This window comes from Lactuca virosa, chromosome 4 (genome assembly GCF_052849685.1).
Source record: "Lactuca virosa cultivar CGN04683 chromosome 4, Lactuca_virosa_CGN04683_v6, whole genome shotgun sequence".
In the NCBI taxonomy this organism is placed as follows: domain Eukaryota; kingdom Viridiplantae; phylum Streptophyta; class Magnoliopsida; order Asterales; family Asteraceae; genus Lactuca; species Lactuca virosa.
In genome coordinates this window covers 498,706,592-498,722,784 of record NC_136429.1, presented here as the reverse complement: position 1 = coordinate 498,722,784, position 16,193 = coordinate 498,706,592, and the positions used below count along the sequence as shown (strand labels likewise).

The window sequence follows — 16,193 nt, the reverse complement described above, 5'->3', positions numbered from 1 at the left end:
TTTATTCTTCAAACATCAACATGTGACCCAGTCACATCATGTAATAAGAATCTCCAAGTAGGAACTTAATAGAGTTAGACAATGGACTTTACCTGAAGTAGAGTCAAACTTATTGACTTTAACATCCTTAGGTAAATTTGGCAGCTTCGCAACCAATGCCCCTTCCTTTGGCAATGGACCCTTGATAATGGGACTATCTAAGACTTAGCCTCTCTCTTTACCATTTGGTCAACCGAGTTGACTATGGCCGATCCCTTTCCATTGGGAAGAGAGAGCTTTACTGGATATCCAATGTCATCATTGTCAATGTCCATAAAGTTTTAGGAAGTTGATCTTAGCAAATAGATAAGATCATTAAGGTTCTTGTCATAGTCTGTTTCATAGGAGTCCCAAAGGAACTCACTATGTGACTTAGAAAGTAGTTGAGCCACCAACTTTCTCAAGACTTTGACACCCAACTCTCCCGGCTTGTCAATATGTGACTACATCTCCAAGATGTGATCACACATAGACCTTTGCTTGCCAATAGGGCTTGAGTGACCTTAAACTTTTCAAGAACTTATGGGTTAGGGAGAATAATTGGAGGAGGTGGAGGAAGTGAAGTTCCAAGAGATTTGGGATGATCATAGATGTCTGAACTAGACATCTTTTGGGAGAAATTCAAGATAGTTGATTTAAAGTCCTTAATATAACACCCAATATGAAATATTAAGGCTAGGACCCAACACAATATTTTATAACTTGGAAGAGGGATGTCGTAATCCAAGCTATAGAATATTTGAAGGTAGGTGAATGACGATTCACCAATTTCCACCAAGATAAACGAAATGTATTATTAGGTTTTAATTGGTTTTGAAACTCCTAGATTCTTTTGAGATTCATTGAACTTTTCAAAGGCATGTTTCAATCTCGAGTGTGACCTTCAGGTTTTGTGACTGGGATGCCGAGGATCACAAAACAAGGTGTGAAGTAACCATGCAAATTATTTGGTACCCTTAAGTGTTTACCCCTCAATCGATGTGCCGGTTAACCACACACGCTCCATCGATACTATGATAAACATTAAGTTACCCTTTGCCTACCTTGTTAAATACGAGTTAGTGTGCCGGTTAACCACACACGCTCCACTAACCGACTTAAACAAAGTGCAAAGTGTACTTTCATGGATTAGCACCTTATTCACATTTTCCTAAGTAACTAAGATTGGGAATTTATAAGTGTTTAGTTACTTAGTATTTATCATTAATACTTTTAATGAAGGGAGAATTATAGTCCTTGTCCTACCCGTTCGGCTAACGACCCTCCACCAGTCAAGGAAGCGGTGGGTGAGAGTGGACACCCATTAAACTGCCATTTTATAGGCAGTAACCTTATACCCCCTTATAGACCAGCTTCGTGAATGAGGCCTACTAACGATAAGACTGACTTGCTCTTATACATATATTTATTATTAACTTATAATACTATAAAGTATAAGGGTTGAATTTTAACTTTTAAAATTCTAAGGGCTAACTTGGAATTAAAGTATTCATGGGGAAAACTTTACAAATTCCAAAACTTGAGGGCAAGTTTTGAAAATATTCAAAACTAATTAATTCCATAACTTATGTGTTTAAAGTAGTTTTAATTAAAAAAAAAAACTCTTCAAGTTCCATAACTTGAGGACAAGTTATGGAAGACTTTAAACTAATAAAAGAATGTAACTTTTCTTTATTTTTGTAACTTATGGAACTAATTAAGGTTACACATTTTATCATTTAATGAAGTGACTCTTGAACCTCCATAACTTGAGGACAAGTTATGGAGTAATAAAACCATTTAATGAGGACAAGACTCTTCATTTTTGTAACCATTGCCAACTTTTTATGAGTTTTATGAAACTTAAATGTGACTTTTCATATAACTTGAGGACAAGTTACAAAAACACATTTTAGAATCAACTCTTAGATTAAAATGGATTGAAAACACATAACCAATTAACTTTTATATTAATCTAATAAACTCATATGAACAAAGATAATTCACATCAAATTTTTTTCAAGTAATTAGCATAACTTTTAAACTAATACAATTCGATTTTTCAGCTAATTTTGCAAGTATAACAAGAAAACAAGCCTTGTCTCTGATACCACTGATGGGTTTTGAGCATTCTAACACTCCTAAGTGTACATGCAACCCTAAATACCTTGGATCTATGTTTTCTCTATTATACATGCAATTATGAACTTTCCAAGGTATTACCCTATCTAGCATACAATACTTGATACTTGGGTAATCAAATGGATAGAATACATACCTTTGTTTGATGTAGCTTGTCTCCATGAAGCTTGAGTGCCTAGTGCCCCAAGTGTGACACCTCAAATGGTTCACACAACACCAAATGCACATGGAATGACTTGAGAGAAATGGAACACTCCTTGAAATCGTCTAGCCCTCATATTCACACATTAGTGCATAATTTCTTGAGCCATGGGATTCTTTTATATGGTGGCTATTAGGGTTACACCATGTAACTCATAACTTTACCCATTCCTTATGCTCCATGGATTTTAACCTCCATGGAGTATCCATGGGTCACCCCATGGACTTAGTCCAACATAAGGAATCTTGGATCACAAGCCCACATATATAAGAATGAATGATTTACACAATCAACCCATATATTTAATTAGTCTCCTTTTGATCACTTAATTAATTCCAAATTAATTCTTGATCAATACTAATTAAATAACCTTATTAATATATTAGAACTTATAATATATTAACCAACCTTAAGTGTTATTTCTCTCATTATAGTCTATCCAAATGCATGATGTCATGCAACCCAAATGGACCATGTCGGGTCGGGTCAAGTCTTACCAATTATAGTTATGGACTTAGAAATTAATCCAACAATTATATTCGTAAGGTAGTTAACGGGTGTTAGTGGGGGGGTTTCTTTTGCAGCTGATGGCGGAGAGTGGTGGGAAGGGAATCCTAGGAGAACCTAAGGGTCATATTAGCATTTGCAGATGCGTGATTTAGTAGGATTATGGAATGTTGGACTTTAGGGTATCACTTAGGGGAATCGGGATGACTCTTGAGGAAATTACGGATATGTATGGAAGGTAGTATTGGGCTCGTACTATTGGAAGCACAGGATCCGTACCCCGAGTCAAGGGAGTCACGAGGATACTAAGGTACCCACATGGTATAATATTCTTCGAGTTTTTTATGATGGTTTGTATCGTTTATTTTCAGTATGGTGGTCACTTTAGGTGGTTCAGGTCTTGGTGAGGGATCGGGTTCGGGCTCTGGATCCGGACCCTTAGATGATCAGATGCGGGAATTCATTTCTTCTGAGACTACCCACAGTATTTTGGAGCAGACTCATGTGATATTTGGTACGATCAAGGAGGGTATCATGGAGATTTTGGAGGAGCGCCTGGGCATATTTCGCACTAAGGTGGTCGCTATGTTGGGTGCACGCTCTCTGATGTTCTAAGAGTTCTCTGACAATGGTTGGCAAATATCGGGTACACCTTCCGGACTAACTTCTGCCCCGAGGGGTCGAAGGTCAGATTTTCATTATGTCTTCTGAAGGACAAAGCTTGCGATTGGTGGGAGGAGGTGGACTATGCTTTGGGAGGTGAGGAAGTTGAGACAATGTCTTGGGATAACTTTTTTATGAGATTTGGGGCTGGGTTTGTGCATGTGATTGAGGTTTAACAGTTGGCGAGGGAGTTTCAGGACCTTCGCCAGACTACGATGATCGTGGCGAAGATCACTGCCATGTTTTGTGAGAGGGCCTTGTTGGTTCCGCAGTATGTGGCAAACAAGGAGATGTAGAAGGACCGATACCATGATATGTTGAAGGATGAGATACGGGAGTTTGTGAGTATGTCCAGCTGTAAGACATTGGATGACATGATAGCTCATGCTCGTGAGTGGGATGTTGATCTAGACACTGTGAGGAAAATGAAGCCGGTTCAGGCACAAGTGTCGGAGGATTCGGAAAAGAAGTCCAAGGTTGTGGATTCGAGATCGAGGGCCAATAGGGCTGGGGTCTGTGTGGGCGGTGTGGCGGGACGCATGAGGCAACTTGTAGGGTGGGTGGTTCTGGCTGCTTCATGTGCGATAATATTGGTCACTTTAACAGGGATTGTACTGCCACCACCACCACTACTACCCAGGGATCAAGCCTGATCTGCTTTCATTGCAATCAGAGGGGCGACAAGAAGCATGATTGTCGGAGTTTGGTAGTAGGGGGAGTGGTGGTATCACCCGCTCCAGCGAAATTGATAAGGATTACCGACGGCCGCCAGGGCAAGGCGAATGCGGCAATGGTGAGGAGCCGATCTTTCCAGCTTACAACTTAGGAGGCTCACGCAACGCCAGTTGTGGTTACGGGTATGTATTTTCTCCCTATTTCATTATTTTCTTTGATGTTTATGCTTATTATATATAATTGTTCTTATATAGGGACGTTCCTAGTGAACAGTGCTCCAGATTTAGTTCTATTTGATTCAGGCGCCACCCGATCATTTGTATCTATTGCGCTTAGCATGAGGTTCGGTGATGCTCCAGGGGAGCTTGATCATCCATTAGAGGTAGAGATTGCCAATGATCATCCAGTGCAGGTATCGAGGGTACATCGGGGTTGTGTTCCGGAGTTATTTAGCGAGCAATATCCGACTGATTTGGTCCCTATCCATTTGCACGAGAGCAAGGTGATCGTGGGAATTGATTGGTTGAGCCCTAATGGGGCAACGATTGACTATGGGAACCAGTTAGTTCGGGTTCGAACCCCAAGTAGGGGAGAACTAGTTATTCATGGAAAGGGTCCTCAACATGGACTGAATCTCTATTCAGCTGCGAGAGCTAGGAGATGTCTACATCAGGGCTGTTCTGGTTTCGTGGGTTACATATTGGATACCAGAAAGGAGAAGAAGAGGACAATTTATGATATGACTATTGTTCGAGAGTATGCAGATGTGTTCCCAGAGGACTTCCCAGGAGTGCCTGTGGAGAGGCAAGTGGAGTTCCGTATAGATCTGGTTCCATGTGCGGCTCTGATAACCAATGCACCCTATTGATTAGCACGGCCGGAGATGCAGGAGTTGTCTACATAGCTGCATGAGCTGTTAGACAAGGGGTTTATCATACCGAGTTGTTCGCCCTAGGGAGCACCACATCTGTTTGTAAAGAAGAAAAAAAGCTCCCATAGGATGTGCATTGATTATCAGGAGCTAAACAAGTTGACGGTGGAGAACCGTTATCCGCTTTTGAGGATTGATGATTTGTTCGACCAATTGCAGGGTGCATCTAGGTTCTCCAAGATTGATTTGCGTTCTGGTTACTACCAGATGAGGGTTCGAGATGGGGATTTTCAAAAGACGACCTTCATGACTCTTTATGGTCATTACGAGTTTGTGGTAATACCGTTTGGGCACACCAATGCACCATCAGCATCCATGGATCTCATGAACCAGGTTTGCAGACTGATGCTGGATCGGTCAGTCATTGTGTTCATTGATGATATCTTGGTCTCTTCTAAGACGAAGGAGCAACATGAGGATCATCTGTGAGAGGTTTTGGAGACTCTGAGGAGAGAGAGGCTATATGCCAAATTTTCCAAGTGTGAGTCCTGGTTGCACGAGGTGCAGTTTCTAGATCACCTTGTTAATCATAAGGGTATTCTAGTTGATCCGGCCAAGATCGAGGTCGTGATGCAGTGGGAAGTTCTGAGATCTCCATCTGAGATTCAAAGTTTTCTTGGGTTGGCGGGATATTACCGAAGGTTTATCAAGAATTTCTCCAGGATCGTCGTTCCATTGACTAGGTTGACGAAGAAGTCCGATACTTTCGTTGGGGGCCTGAGCAGCAGGCGACATTTGAGACCTTGAGGCCGAGGTTATTCAAGGCTCCGATTTTGACCCTGCTAGAGGGTATGGATGATTTTGTGGTGTACTATGATGCGTCGATTTCGGGATTGGGTGCAGTTTTGATGCAGAGAGGTCGTGTGATAGCTTATGCTTCGAGGCAGTTGAAGCCTCATGAGGCAAATTATCCCACTCATGATTTGGAGCTGTGGGAGGTGGTGTCCGCCCTCAAGATTTTGCGTCATTACTTGTATGGGGTTCGTTGTATCATCTATACGGACCACAAGAGCTTGATGTACCTAGCAGATCAGCCAAATCTGAACATGAGGCAACGCTACTGGCTTGATGTGGTGAAGGGTTATGATTGCGAGATGCTTTATCACTCTGGGAAGGCCAACGTGGTGGCCGACGCTCTTAGCCGCAAGACGGATGGCGCACCTATTGGGGATGTTTGTTTGAGGATGACTATGATTACCCCACTATTGGATCAGATTCGAGTGGCTCAGGTCGAGGCTATGAAAGAGGAGCAGCAGAAGAGTGAGAGCATAGTGGGCCATGTGTCATCTTTTGATTATGATAGTTGGGGATTATTGACCATTCATCAGAGAGTTTAGGTCCCATATTTCGGGGGTACGCATCAGATTTTGATGGAGGAGGCGCATACATTGAGGTTTTCTATTAATCTGGGAGTGAAGAAGATGTATAGAGACCTTCGGCTCAATTACTGGTAGTCCTGCATGAAGCGGGATGTGGCTTGGTATGTGGAGATGTGCTTGACTTGCAGGAAAGTGTAGGCCGAGCATCAGCGATCTCACAACAAGATGGGGCCGTTGGGTGTTCCCGTATGGTAATGGGAAATGATTATGATGGATTTTATCACAAAGCTACCATGGACCGTGCTAGGGGTGGATTCGATTTCGATTCACTTCCAGGTTTTGGAAGAAGTTCCATGAGGAGTTGGGTACTCAGTTACACTTCAACACAATTTTTCATCTGCAGAGTGATGGTCAGAGCGAGCGGACTATCCAGACCTTGGAGGATATGCTACGGGCATGTATGTAGGATTTTGGAGGTAGCTGGGATACATATCTCCCATTGGCTGGGTTTTCTTATAACAACAGCTACCATGCCAGTATTGAGCGACCTCCTTTTGAGATGCTCTTCGGGAGAAAGTTTCAGACCCAGATTTGCTGGGGAGAGTTCGGTTAGCGAGTTATAGGTAGCACGCAGGTGGTGCTCCGGACTAATGAGTTGATTCAGCAGGTGTGCGGGAGATTGCAGACTGCATAGAGCCGATAGAAGAGTTATGGTGATAAACGCCAGTCAAATTTGGAATTTCAGGTTGGGGATATGGTACTCCTAAAGGTGTGAGATTGGAAAGGTGTCATCTGGTTCAGGAGGCGGGGAAAGCTGGGCCCCAAATATATTGGTCCTTTCAGGGTTATCGACCGGGTGGTTCCTTTGGAGGATATCCAGGTGGATGAGTGTCTGAATTACATAGAGAGACCGATTGCGATCCTAGACAAGAAGATGAAGAATTTGTGAAACAAGGTTGTGGGTCTAGGGAAGGTGCAATGGCAACACTAGAAGGGTTTAGAGTAGACATGGGAGGAGGAGATGCAAGATCATTAACCAGAGTTATTTGTATCAGCGGACTTCGAGGGCGAAGTCTGATTCAAGTAGGGAGAATTTCAACGAATGGTTCCCAGGTAAATTCCTTAAATTCTAAGTTTTTAATTATTACATATTTGGCCATTATGTTGGGTGTAATTAAGGTACACGGGGTGTACCGTGTCGAGACTTGGACACAGGGTTTTCCCCCTAGTACGGTGGGCATACCTAGATTATGTAGGGTGTACTCGAGTCAGGGGCAAACCCTAATTTTTGGGTTTTGGACCCTATAAGACCTTATTAACACCTTTGAGGTTGACCTTATCCTCAACCTCCATTCTCTAAGAAGTTTCCCTTGAAACCCTAGCCTTTTTTGTGAGATCATTGAGCATTTTGAGTGAGTTAGTGTGTGTTTGGTTCATTTTGAAGGAAGAAGAACTCTTTGGAGAAGCATTGGGTGGTTTGAAGCTTGTAGGTCTAGAACTTGCTCACCTTGATCATCCTCTTGGAGGTATAAAGTCTCAACCTTGTTGATTCATCTCTTAGATCTGGTTAGTTAGGGTTTTTGCCATATTTTGGTCCCTTGGGTTGATTCATGTGAGTATAAGTTACTCCAGAAGCTTATAGTAGTAGATCTTGATGTTTTTGAGGTCCCTAATGCATAAAAAGAACATCTTAATGGCTTTAACTCAACCATGCAAGAGTCGATGTTCATAATATGGATTTAGAAGGTTATAAATTAGTTTTGGGCGTCTTTGAGCCGTGCAAAGGCATCAAGTTGAAGACTGTATCATTTAAGACATTCCTAAGAACAAGATAATGAGTTGGACGTTTGGTATTAAAGCAATAAGTGCTTAAAAGTCGATTTGGGCTTCTGAGGCGTACACAAGGCGTAACGAGCTTGGCCTGATTTCCATCTCGAACGTAGTCTAGTATGTTGGGTGTAAAGGTGGTAAGCACGACGTACTTACCAGAAGTCCATTTAGGCACTTTTGGGCCTTAGGGTTAGTTTGGCCCATTTTGGGCCTTGGGGTTAGTTTGGGCGATTGTTGGCCATGGCTTGTTGGGCGTAGAGTACGAAGGGAAAAATAGTTTTTTACCCTTTGTGAGGGGGAATATGATTTGGACTTTTAGTTGTGGATTATTACCCTAAATAGTGATTAGGGTTAGTTTGAATGTGTTTGGTATGAGGAGTCGTTGTAGCAACAACTTGCGTGTGATTTCTTATCATCAGATTAAGGCGAGTCTTCTCACAGTGTTTGGCGGGTCGAAGTCACCAATGTCGTCCCATTGATTATTCTTTATAGGATGCTAGCTATCTGTGTGACTCTTGCATGTACTATATGTGTTTGTATGTATACCGGGTGGGGCCCGATGTTAGGCGAGGCCTGATGAATCTGTTTGACGGGGCCCATCGCATGTTACTGATAGATCTATACTGGGTGAGGCCCAATGTCGGGCGAGGCCCATTGTATGTCTGTTATGTGGTATTTTGGGGAAACGCACTATGCTTTATGCTTATGGTTTTAGTTTATGTTTCAGGTACTTCCGGTTCGAAAGGGAAGGGCCCGACTTTATCGCAACGCATCTACCTGTGTTCAACATTTTTATGATTTTGGGAATTGTACTTTGATAACTATTTTCACATTGGCATACTTATGAATGGTTTTATATGTATACTTGATGGCTTTTGGTTAACCTAAAAAAATTTTACTTATGATTTTTTGGATGTTACACTTAGTTGTGACGTACAACGCATAACACAAAACTCTGGGGTTTTAGTGGTGGGTGAGAAATGCAAACAATATTCTGGTCAGTTAGAAGAGATTATAGAGATTCGGTATTCACATGATTATTCAACTATACTATTTTGGTGCAAGTGGTTTGATACTCGACATGAGTTATTTATGGTAATAATTTCACCTGTATTGACACTCGACACAAATAATACAAAGATGATCAACTCATATATGTTTCACAAGTTAAACAAGTGTTCTACATCCATGACAAACGAAAACAATAACCATCCGTGTGTCTTCGAACATGTTAATCATCGAAGTATTTGGGATCTACCATTGAACGACGATTGTGTCCAACTTGTTTACACTGACTCTGTCCAACATGTTGTCAATCCTCAGACGAAAATGTTGAAAATGTCGACGTAGTTCAAAATATCTCTTCATCTAATGCTCTATTTTTTTTTATCATTTTCAGCATGTACTTTCAAAATATTCCTAGAGTCAATATTGATGTAGAGAGTGCAACTTAAGTTCCTCCGCCAACCGGTAGAGTCAATGATGTTTCTGATTGCGAGACTGATTATGATGATACCGATTCTGATTATGTTACCGAAGAAGACATTGAAGGATATGAGGAGCATTTTGATTAAATAATTCTTATGTAATGCATGTCTGTAAGAGAAACTTTATTTGGATTCCTAGTTTAAATAGAAATGTTTATTCCTATGTAATGTGTATTCGTAATAGAAATTGTATCTATATATCTTATAACTTTTCAGGTAATGGAGTCGATATGACTCTTTTTTTTGTACAGCATGGCCACTGTTATGGGCTGTAGACATGGGGGCGATGGAGCCAAGGACCCACCTTTCCTAGGCGGTAGAGGTGCTGGTAAGCATGAGCATCATGGCAAGTCTTATTATAAATTTTTATTTACTATTTTTTTTAGTTATTATAAAATACCGTTTCTAATAAATTTTAATTATATTTGTAGTTGTGCCATATAGGAGAGTCAGAGGAAAAGCAAAAAACATTATGCTCGAAAAGGCACTCTTAAATAATAAGGACAAACTAGTTGACATGGACTATAATATGGATATGACATATGATCTCGTAGGAGAGCCAAAAGACATGTTTGCACGCGGAACTAGGAAAATAATGTGGCAGATAGTCCCTTTTGATACAAGAACTTGGAAAAACGTTTCCCCCGCGATAAAGGATATAGTAAAACACATTTAAGGGTAAATTATTTTTATAACAATATTATATGGTTAATTATGACTGGTTTTTTACTTAGCTAACTTTTTTTTTTGTTTTTGTAGACAAAGTTTGATTTTGATCGGATTTCCCAGGATCCAAAGGCTGGTATAATATTAGAGAGTTTTGAAGCGGCTTAGTTAAAAAGCTTTAGAGAGTGTAAAGCTGACGCAAAAGCATATTCTTTGAGAGTCGGAGGGTATGAGGATATCCCTAGAGCATTAGCCACCCCTAGATGATATGAAGGTTGATAATTGGAGGAAAGCAATTGAGTATTTCCAAACGGATGAACACCTAATTGCTTCGGCAAGAAACAAAAAAGTTCGTGAACTGCAAACGTCCGTGAACCGTGGGGGGTTAAGCTCGTATAGCAGTACTTGCTATAAAAAGGTAATGTACGATATATGTAACTATTTATTTAAAATATAATCTAATTTTTAATGTTAAACAGAACCTGAAGAGATTTGAAACATTCCGCAAGGCTCATACCGATATAAGAATTGTGTATTTGTTACTGATGTAGTGGAGTAGCAATATGTAAGTATTTAATTATAATTATATTATATAATTAAGTGTTTATTTATACTTAATTGTTGATCATGTTTGAAAAACACATAATAGGTTAGTGCAAGAGCTCTTAGAAAAAACGTAAGGGCTAGAAGGTGAAAGAGATTTAACACTTGCTGAAGAAAGAGCATGTTTCGAGAGAGTATTAAGTGAACGGTGTGACCATATTCGAGGCATCGGTTGAAAATCTTCTGTTATCCCTCCAATTGCACAACCATCAAAGCCACAACCACAGTCACATCCATCGCATGTAAAACAAGACTATTTAATTTCAATAAATACATGTTGATTTGGTAATTTTGGTTTGTGGTGATTATTTGCTAAAAGCTTTGGTAATTGGTTTTTTTGTCCAAAGTGTAAGAAATAGCAATGTACTTTGGTTTTTTGTCCCTAGTTTAAAAATAACAATGCACTTTGGTATCAATAAATGCATGTTGATTTGGCAGTTGTATTTTTGTCCCAAGTGCAAGAAATAGCGATGTACTTTGGTATTTCTTGTATTTAAGGTTCTTTAGCACCAAAAAGTAGAGTACTTAATTTCAAAGTCTCATATATCTATATAATGATCAATAAGTGCATGTTGATTTGGTAATTATGTTTGTAATTATGTTTATGTTCCAAGTGCAAGAAATAGCAATGTACTTTGGTTTTTTGTCCCTAGTTTAAAACTACCAATGCACTTTGGCATCAATAAATACATGTTGATTTGGTAATTGTGTTTTTATCCCAAGTGCATGAAATAGAAATGTACTTTGGTATTTTTTGTATTAAAGGTTCTTTAGCATAAAAAAATAGACTATTTAATTTCAAAGTCTCATATACCTATATAATGATCAACAAATGTCCGTTGATTTGGTAATTATGCTTATGTTCTAAGTGCAAAAATAGCAATGTACTTTGGTTTTTTGTCCCTAGTTTAAAAATAGCAATGTACTTTGGCGTCTATAAATGCATGTTGATTTGTTAATTGTGTTTTTGTCCAAAGTGCAAGAAATAGCAATGTACCTTAGTATTTCTTGTATTAAAGGTTCTTTAGCACAAAAAAAAGTAGACTACTTAATTTCAAAGTCTCATATATCTATATAATGATCAATAAATGCATGTTGGTTTGGTAATTGTGTTTATGTTCAAAGTGCAAGAAATAGCAATACACATTGGTTTTTTGTCTCTAATTTAAAAATAACAAAGTACTTTGGCATCAATAAATGCATGTTGATTTGGGAATTGCGTTTGTAATTGTGTTTTTGTCCCAAGTGCAAGAAATAACAATGTACTTTTGGTATTTCTTGTATTTAAGTCAAAGAAATAGCAAAGTACTTTTGTAGTTTTTGTTTATGTTTGACAGTTTAACTTATAAGTTTATATATGTTGTTATTTATTATGTAGTTGGAAAATCTTCAGGCAATGCTCAACGAGGCAACGTGTAGGGAGGGAATTTTATGCGTTTTTTCAATCGGGGAAAGATCAAGAGAAAACGAGGGGAACAGAGATGATAGTTCGTCGGATAATTAATTTGTGTTTTGCATGTTACACTTGTTGTGACACTTTGATACTTGTTGGAATTATAACACTTTTGTTGTTTATTTTTGTATGAAATTATAACACTATTTGGTACCCAATCGGATGTTGTTATATAAATTTTTTTATCTGCATTTAATGTCGTTACATGTAGATTTTTTTGGACCCGAAAGTGTTGATTTAAAAAAAAATTTAAAAAAATATGAAAAATGTTATTATCGACGACAAGGTTATTAGCGGCGACAAGGAGTCAGGGACGGTTTTAAGAGGTTCCCGGTGTGGCACCGGCAACCCCTAACTTTTCTGGCCGCAGTGGAAAAATTTTCGATTTTTTTACTTATTTTTTATGTATCGACAATACCTATTCATCCCGACAACACTTGCAATGCATTCCTGCGTCCGTCGCTGCAAGGAGTATTACCAGCAACAGGAGTATTAGCGGCGGCATATATCTTTAGTGGCAACATTTTGAGCAATAGCGACATGACAGTACCGACGACTTTTTACCGGCGATGTGTTGCCGCTATTGCCTTTACCGGCGACGAATGGAACTTTTACCGGCGACTTTTGTGGCCGCTAACGACTTTTTCTTGCAGTGTTAATGTGTGAGCTATTTATCGGTGAACAATAGGAAGAAGAAAGGTTGTAAGATGAGTTGATTAATTAAACTGTTGTAGTTTGGTTATCTATGGTAATTGGTAAGTTGGTAATGCTTCCTTGACACCTAGCTCCTCGCTGAACTTTTTTGCTTATATATTTGACTCAAAAGAAGCGGGATATGTAACTCAAGTATATCTCGGCCTTGTTGGCTAATGCCCAAGTGAATCTGTCCAAATTCTATAACTGTTTCCTCTACAAGTTTGCTCGTGGTCTTAATGCAATTGTTGCTGTTAAAAATAAAACATATATAGTACTACATGATCTCACAAGACTAGGAAACTTTTATGTTTAAAACAAAGCATACATAATCTACAAAACATCAGCAAAACATTTCATGACCCTTCTATTATGAAAATTAAACAAAAAAATACAAACACCCAAAAAGAAAAATAATACCGTTCTTGGGTTTTGCTAGTTGTTAATCCTATCTAAGTATATATATGTTAGGGGCCGGACTTCACTTCTATGGAGGGATCAAAATTGTGAGCCTAAACCTAACTTCTTAATACTTATTTTTCGTTTTATAGTTGGAAATCATAGGCCTAAATATTAAACAAAACCACCAGTTGGTTAAGTCAGTTTCTAGGCTCCTGATTGTTGATAGGAGGCTTTCGACGAGGCCTCCTCATGCCACTGTAGTCCCTTCTCATCATCTGCATAACTTTTTGATCAGCTTCTTCAAGTAGTTTTCTCCATTCGTCGCTCTGATCTTCATTAGAAACGATATTTGTGTTCAAACTCGAGACTTGTTTTTGCAAGCTTCTGTTAGGGTTTATTGCCATCGTCTCCAAGGTACATTTTTGTCCCTGCAAGTGACAGACACAATGTCTAAATAACGTATTGAAGATAATCCAAGATTCGTTCACGTGAATGCGCAAGATTCATTGTGTTTTTAGGTCAAATGAGAAGCATTGTTAATATATGTAATCAAAAGATTTAGAAATGATATAATTACTTGGTTATCCAAGAAATCTTGTGGTCCTTCCTGTGAAGCATTCTTATCTGTTCATAGTAATATAACAAAAGTATGTTAATTTCCAATATAATTACAATTAATTAAACCTAATAAACACATCTTTTGCTGCCAAAAAGGTTTAAAAATAAGTGGGTTAATTAGTTGCCATAATACTTTCTCCGTAAACAATTTTTTTTACTTTAAAGGTCAAATAACTACAGTGTATTAGCTTTATAAAATTGCTACACATGCATGCACAGGGTTAAAGAAAAGTTGATTATACTTACGAGGGATCTAATTATAATTAAATTAAGAAATACAAGCAGTAATTAGTAATATTTTATTGCCTGTTTTCAATTATTCCTAGGAGGGTGGTGTTTTGGCACATGATAATCAGCAGTGAAAGCAACAAAACCTGCTTCCACATTCAACTTCTGGGCATCACCTGTGCTTGATCTTGAATCCATTTCTGCATCTTTTTTCTTCAAATTCATTCCCATTTTCCTTCCTCCGACTTTCTCTTTGCTTGATACGCCAGCAATCCTTGAAATTCCAGCGACGTGGACGGGTTCCTGTTCAAAGTTACAGAAGCTTGTAACACTTTTTTTTTGTATTAAAAAGGCATGATTAAATCAAGAATAAGACTTCTAGTTATTGTTTAGTTGTTAGATATCCCAAATACCCATTTTAGCTCCTTTAGAAGACCGAGATGATGAGAGTGTTGAGTTCAAGAACTCTATAAAATATGACAAAACCAGATGGCTTAATGTTGAAATTTATTTATTTATTTTTTTTTTTCCGGAAAGGTGGTCAAGATATGATAGACACACAGACCTTTTGTTAGAAAGACTCGAACTCATTAGGTTCAAAGTACGTGTTAGATATCAGTTGGGCCAAAAACAAAACTTTTACCTTCTTGGCAGATGCATCCTTTTCTTGAGCTTCTTTGATTGAATTTCCTCCCATTAATCTCCTTTCAACCAAAGAGACAACTAAGAAAGAGAGAACATTGATCAGTTCACAAAGAAGAAGAGAGAGAGAGAGAGAGAGAGAGAGAGAGAGAGAGAGAGAGAGAGAGAGAGAGAGAGGTGTTGAAATATGAACTACCTTGATGATGACCAGCATGTACAGAAAGATTTTGGAGGGCAAATGAAACAACGAGAAGAGCAAGTATGAAGCCTTCAAACCTTATGAACAACATGCTTTAATGATTCCTATCTTTTCTTGTTTTTTGTGTAGTTAAGAGACTGTAGTTATGGTGTAAAGAGGACAGAAGGGGGTTTTATAGGCGGTTCAAAGCATTCTAATTAACACCGGTCAAAGGTAGCTAGGGTTCCAATACGGTCTCCAGTAAAATATAAGTCTCCTTGAGATGTGCACAACTTTAGGAGGAAATTAACTTTTACAAATAAAAAATATAAAAAAGAAACCATATATTGAAGAAAAGATCGAAGAAAAATGTCCTTTTCCCACTTGCTAAAGTAATCCAAAATGGGGTTGGCTACATTGGGTAACAAGTCGAAATAGATACTGATCCAAATAATGGGTTTGTGTCAAAATAATTCATTTATGTATCAAACTAGACTAGGTCATGTTGGGTTGACATCAAATTATATATATATTTTTTAGTTTTGTATAAATAATCAATATGTTCAATTTAATATTAAAATCATATTGCTACAGTAATAATTAAAATTCTTTAAGTATTTAGACTAGCCTTTATATATATATATATATATATATATATATATATATATATATATATATATATATATATATATATATATATATATATATAGTAAGAATCATAAGCTTCAAACAAATGTGGATGATTTGGTAATTTACTTAAAACTAGACAATCCTAAATTTGAGATTAGACAATCGTACAATATTTGTCATTCATATAGCATGCATGCACAACAATTAAGAGAGAAAAAAAAAAGGGGGGGGGGGGGGGGGGGGGAGGGGGGGTGGAGGGAGGATTGATTATTTAAAATAATTATGCTTATTTGTAAAATGTTTATT

At 38.4% G+C, this 16,193-nt stretch overlaps 1 protein-coding gene across 2 annotated transcripts; it reads right to left on the bottom strand.

Moving 5' to 3' along the window:
* Positions 1-13,485: 13,485 nt before the first annotated feature.
* LOC145169410 (uncharacterized) lies at positions 13,486-15,449 on the bottom strand. Of its 2 annotated transcripts, none has more exons than XM_079087970.1 (5): positions 15,276-15,449; positions 15,081-15,160; positions 14,584-14,740; positions 14,169-14,215; positions 13,486-14,019 (listed from the first exon to the last, which is right to left on the bottom strand). In XM_079087970.1, exons 1-5 carry the CDS (start codon positions 15,367-15,369, stop codon positions 13,789-13,791), a joined length of 609 nt encoding a protein of 202 aa, XP_078944096.1. In that variant the 5' UTR covers positions 15,370-15,449; the 3' UTR covers positions 13,486-13,788. The 2 variants fall into 2 exon arrangements, with proteins under 2 accessions (XP_078944096.1, XP_078944097.1); XM_079087971.1 differs by having other exon boundaries at positions 14,614-14,740; positions 15,276-15,447.
* Positions 15,450-16,193: the final 744 nt, after the last annotated feature.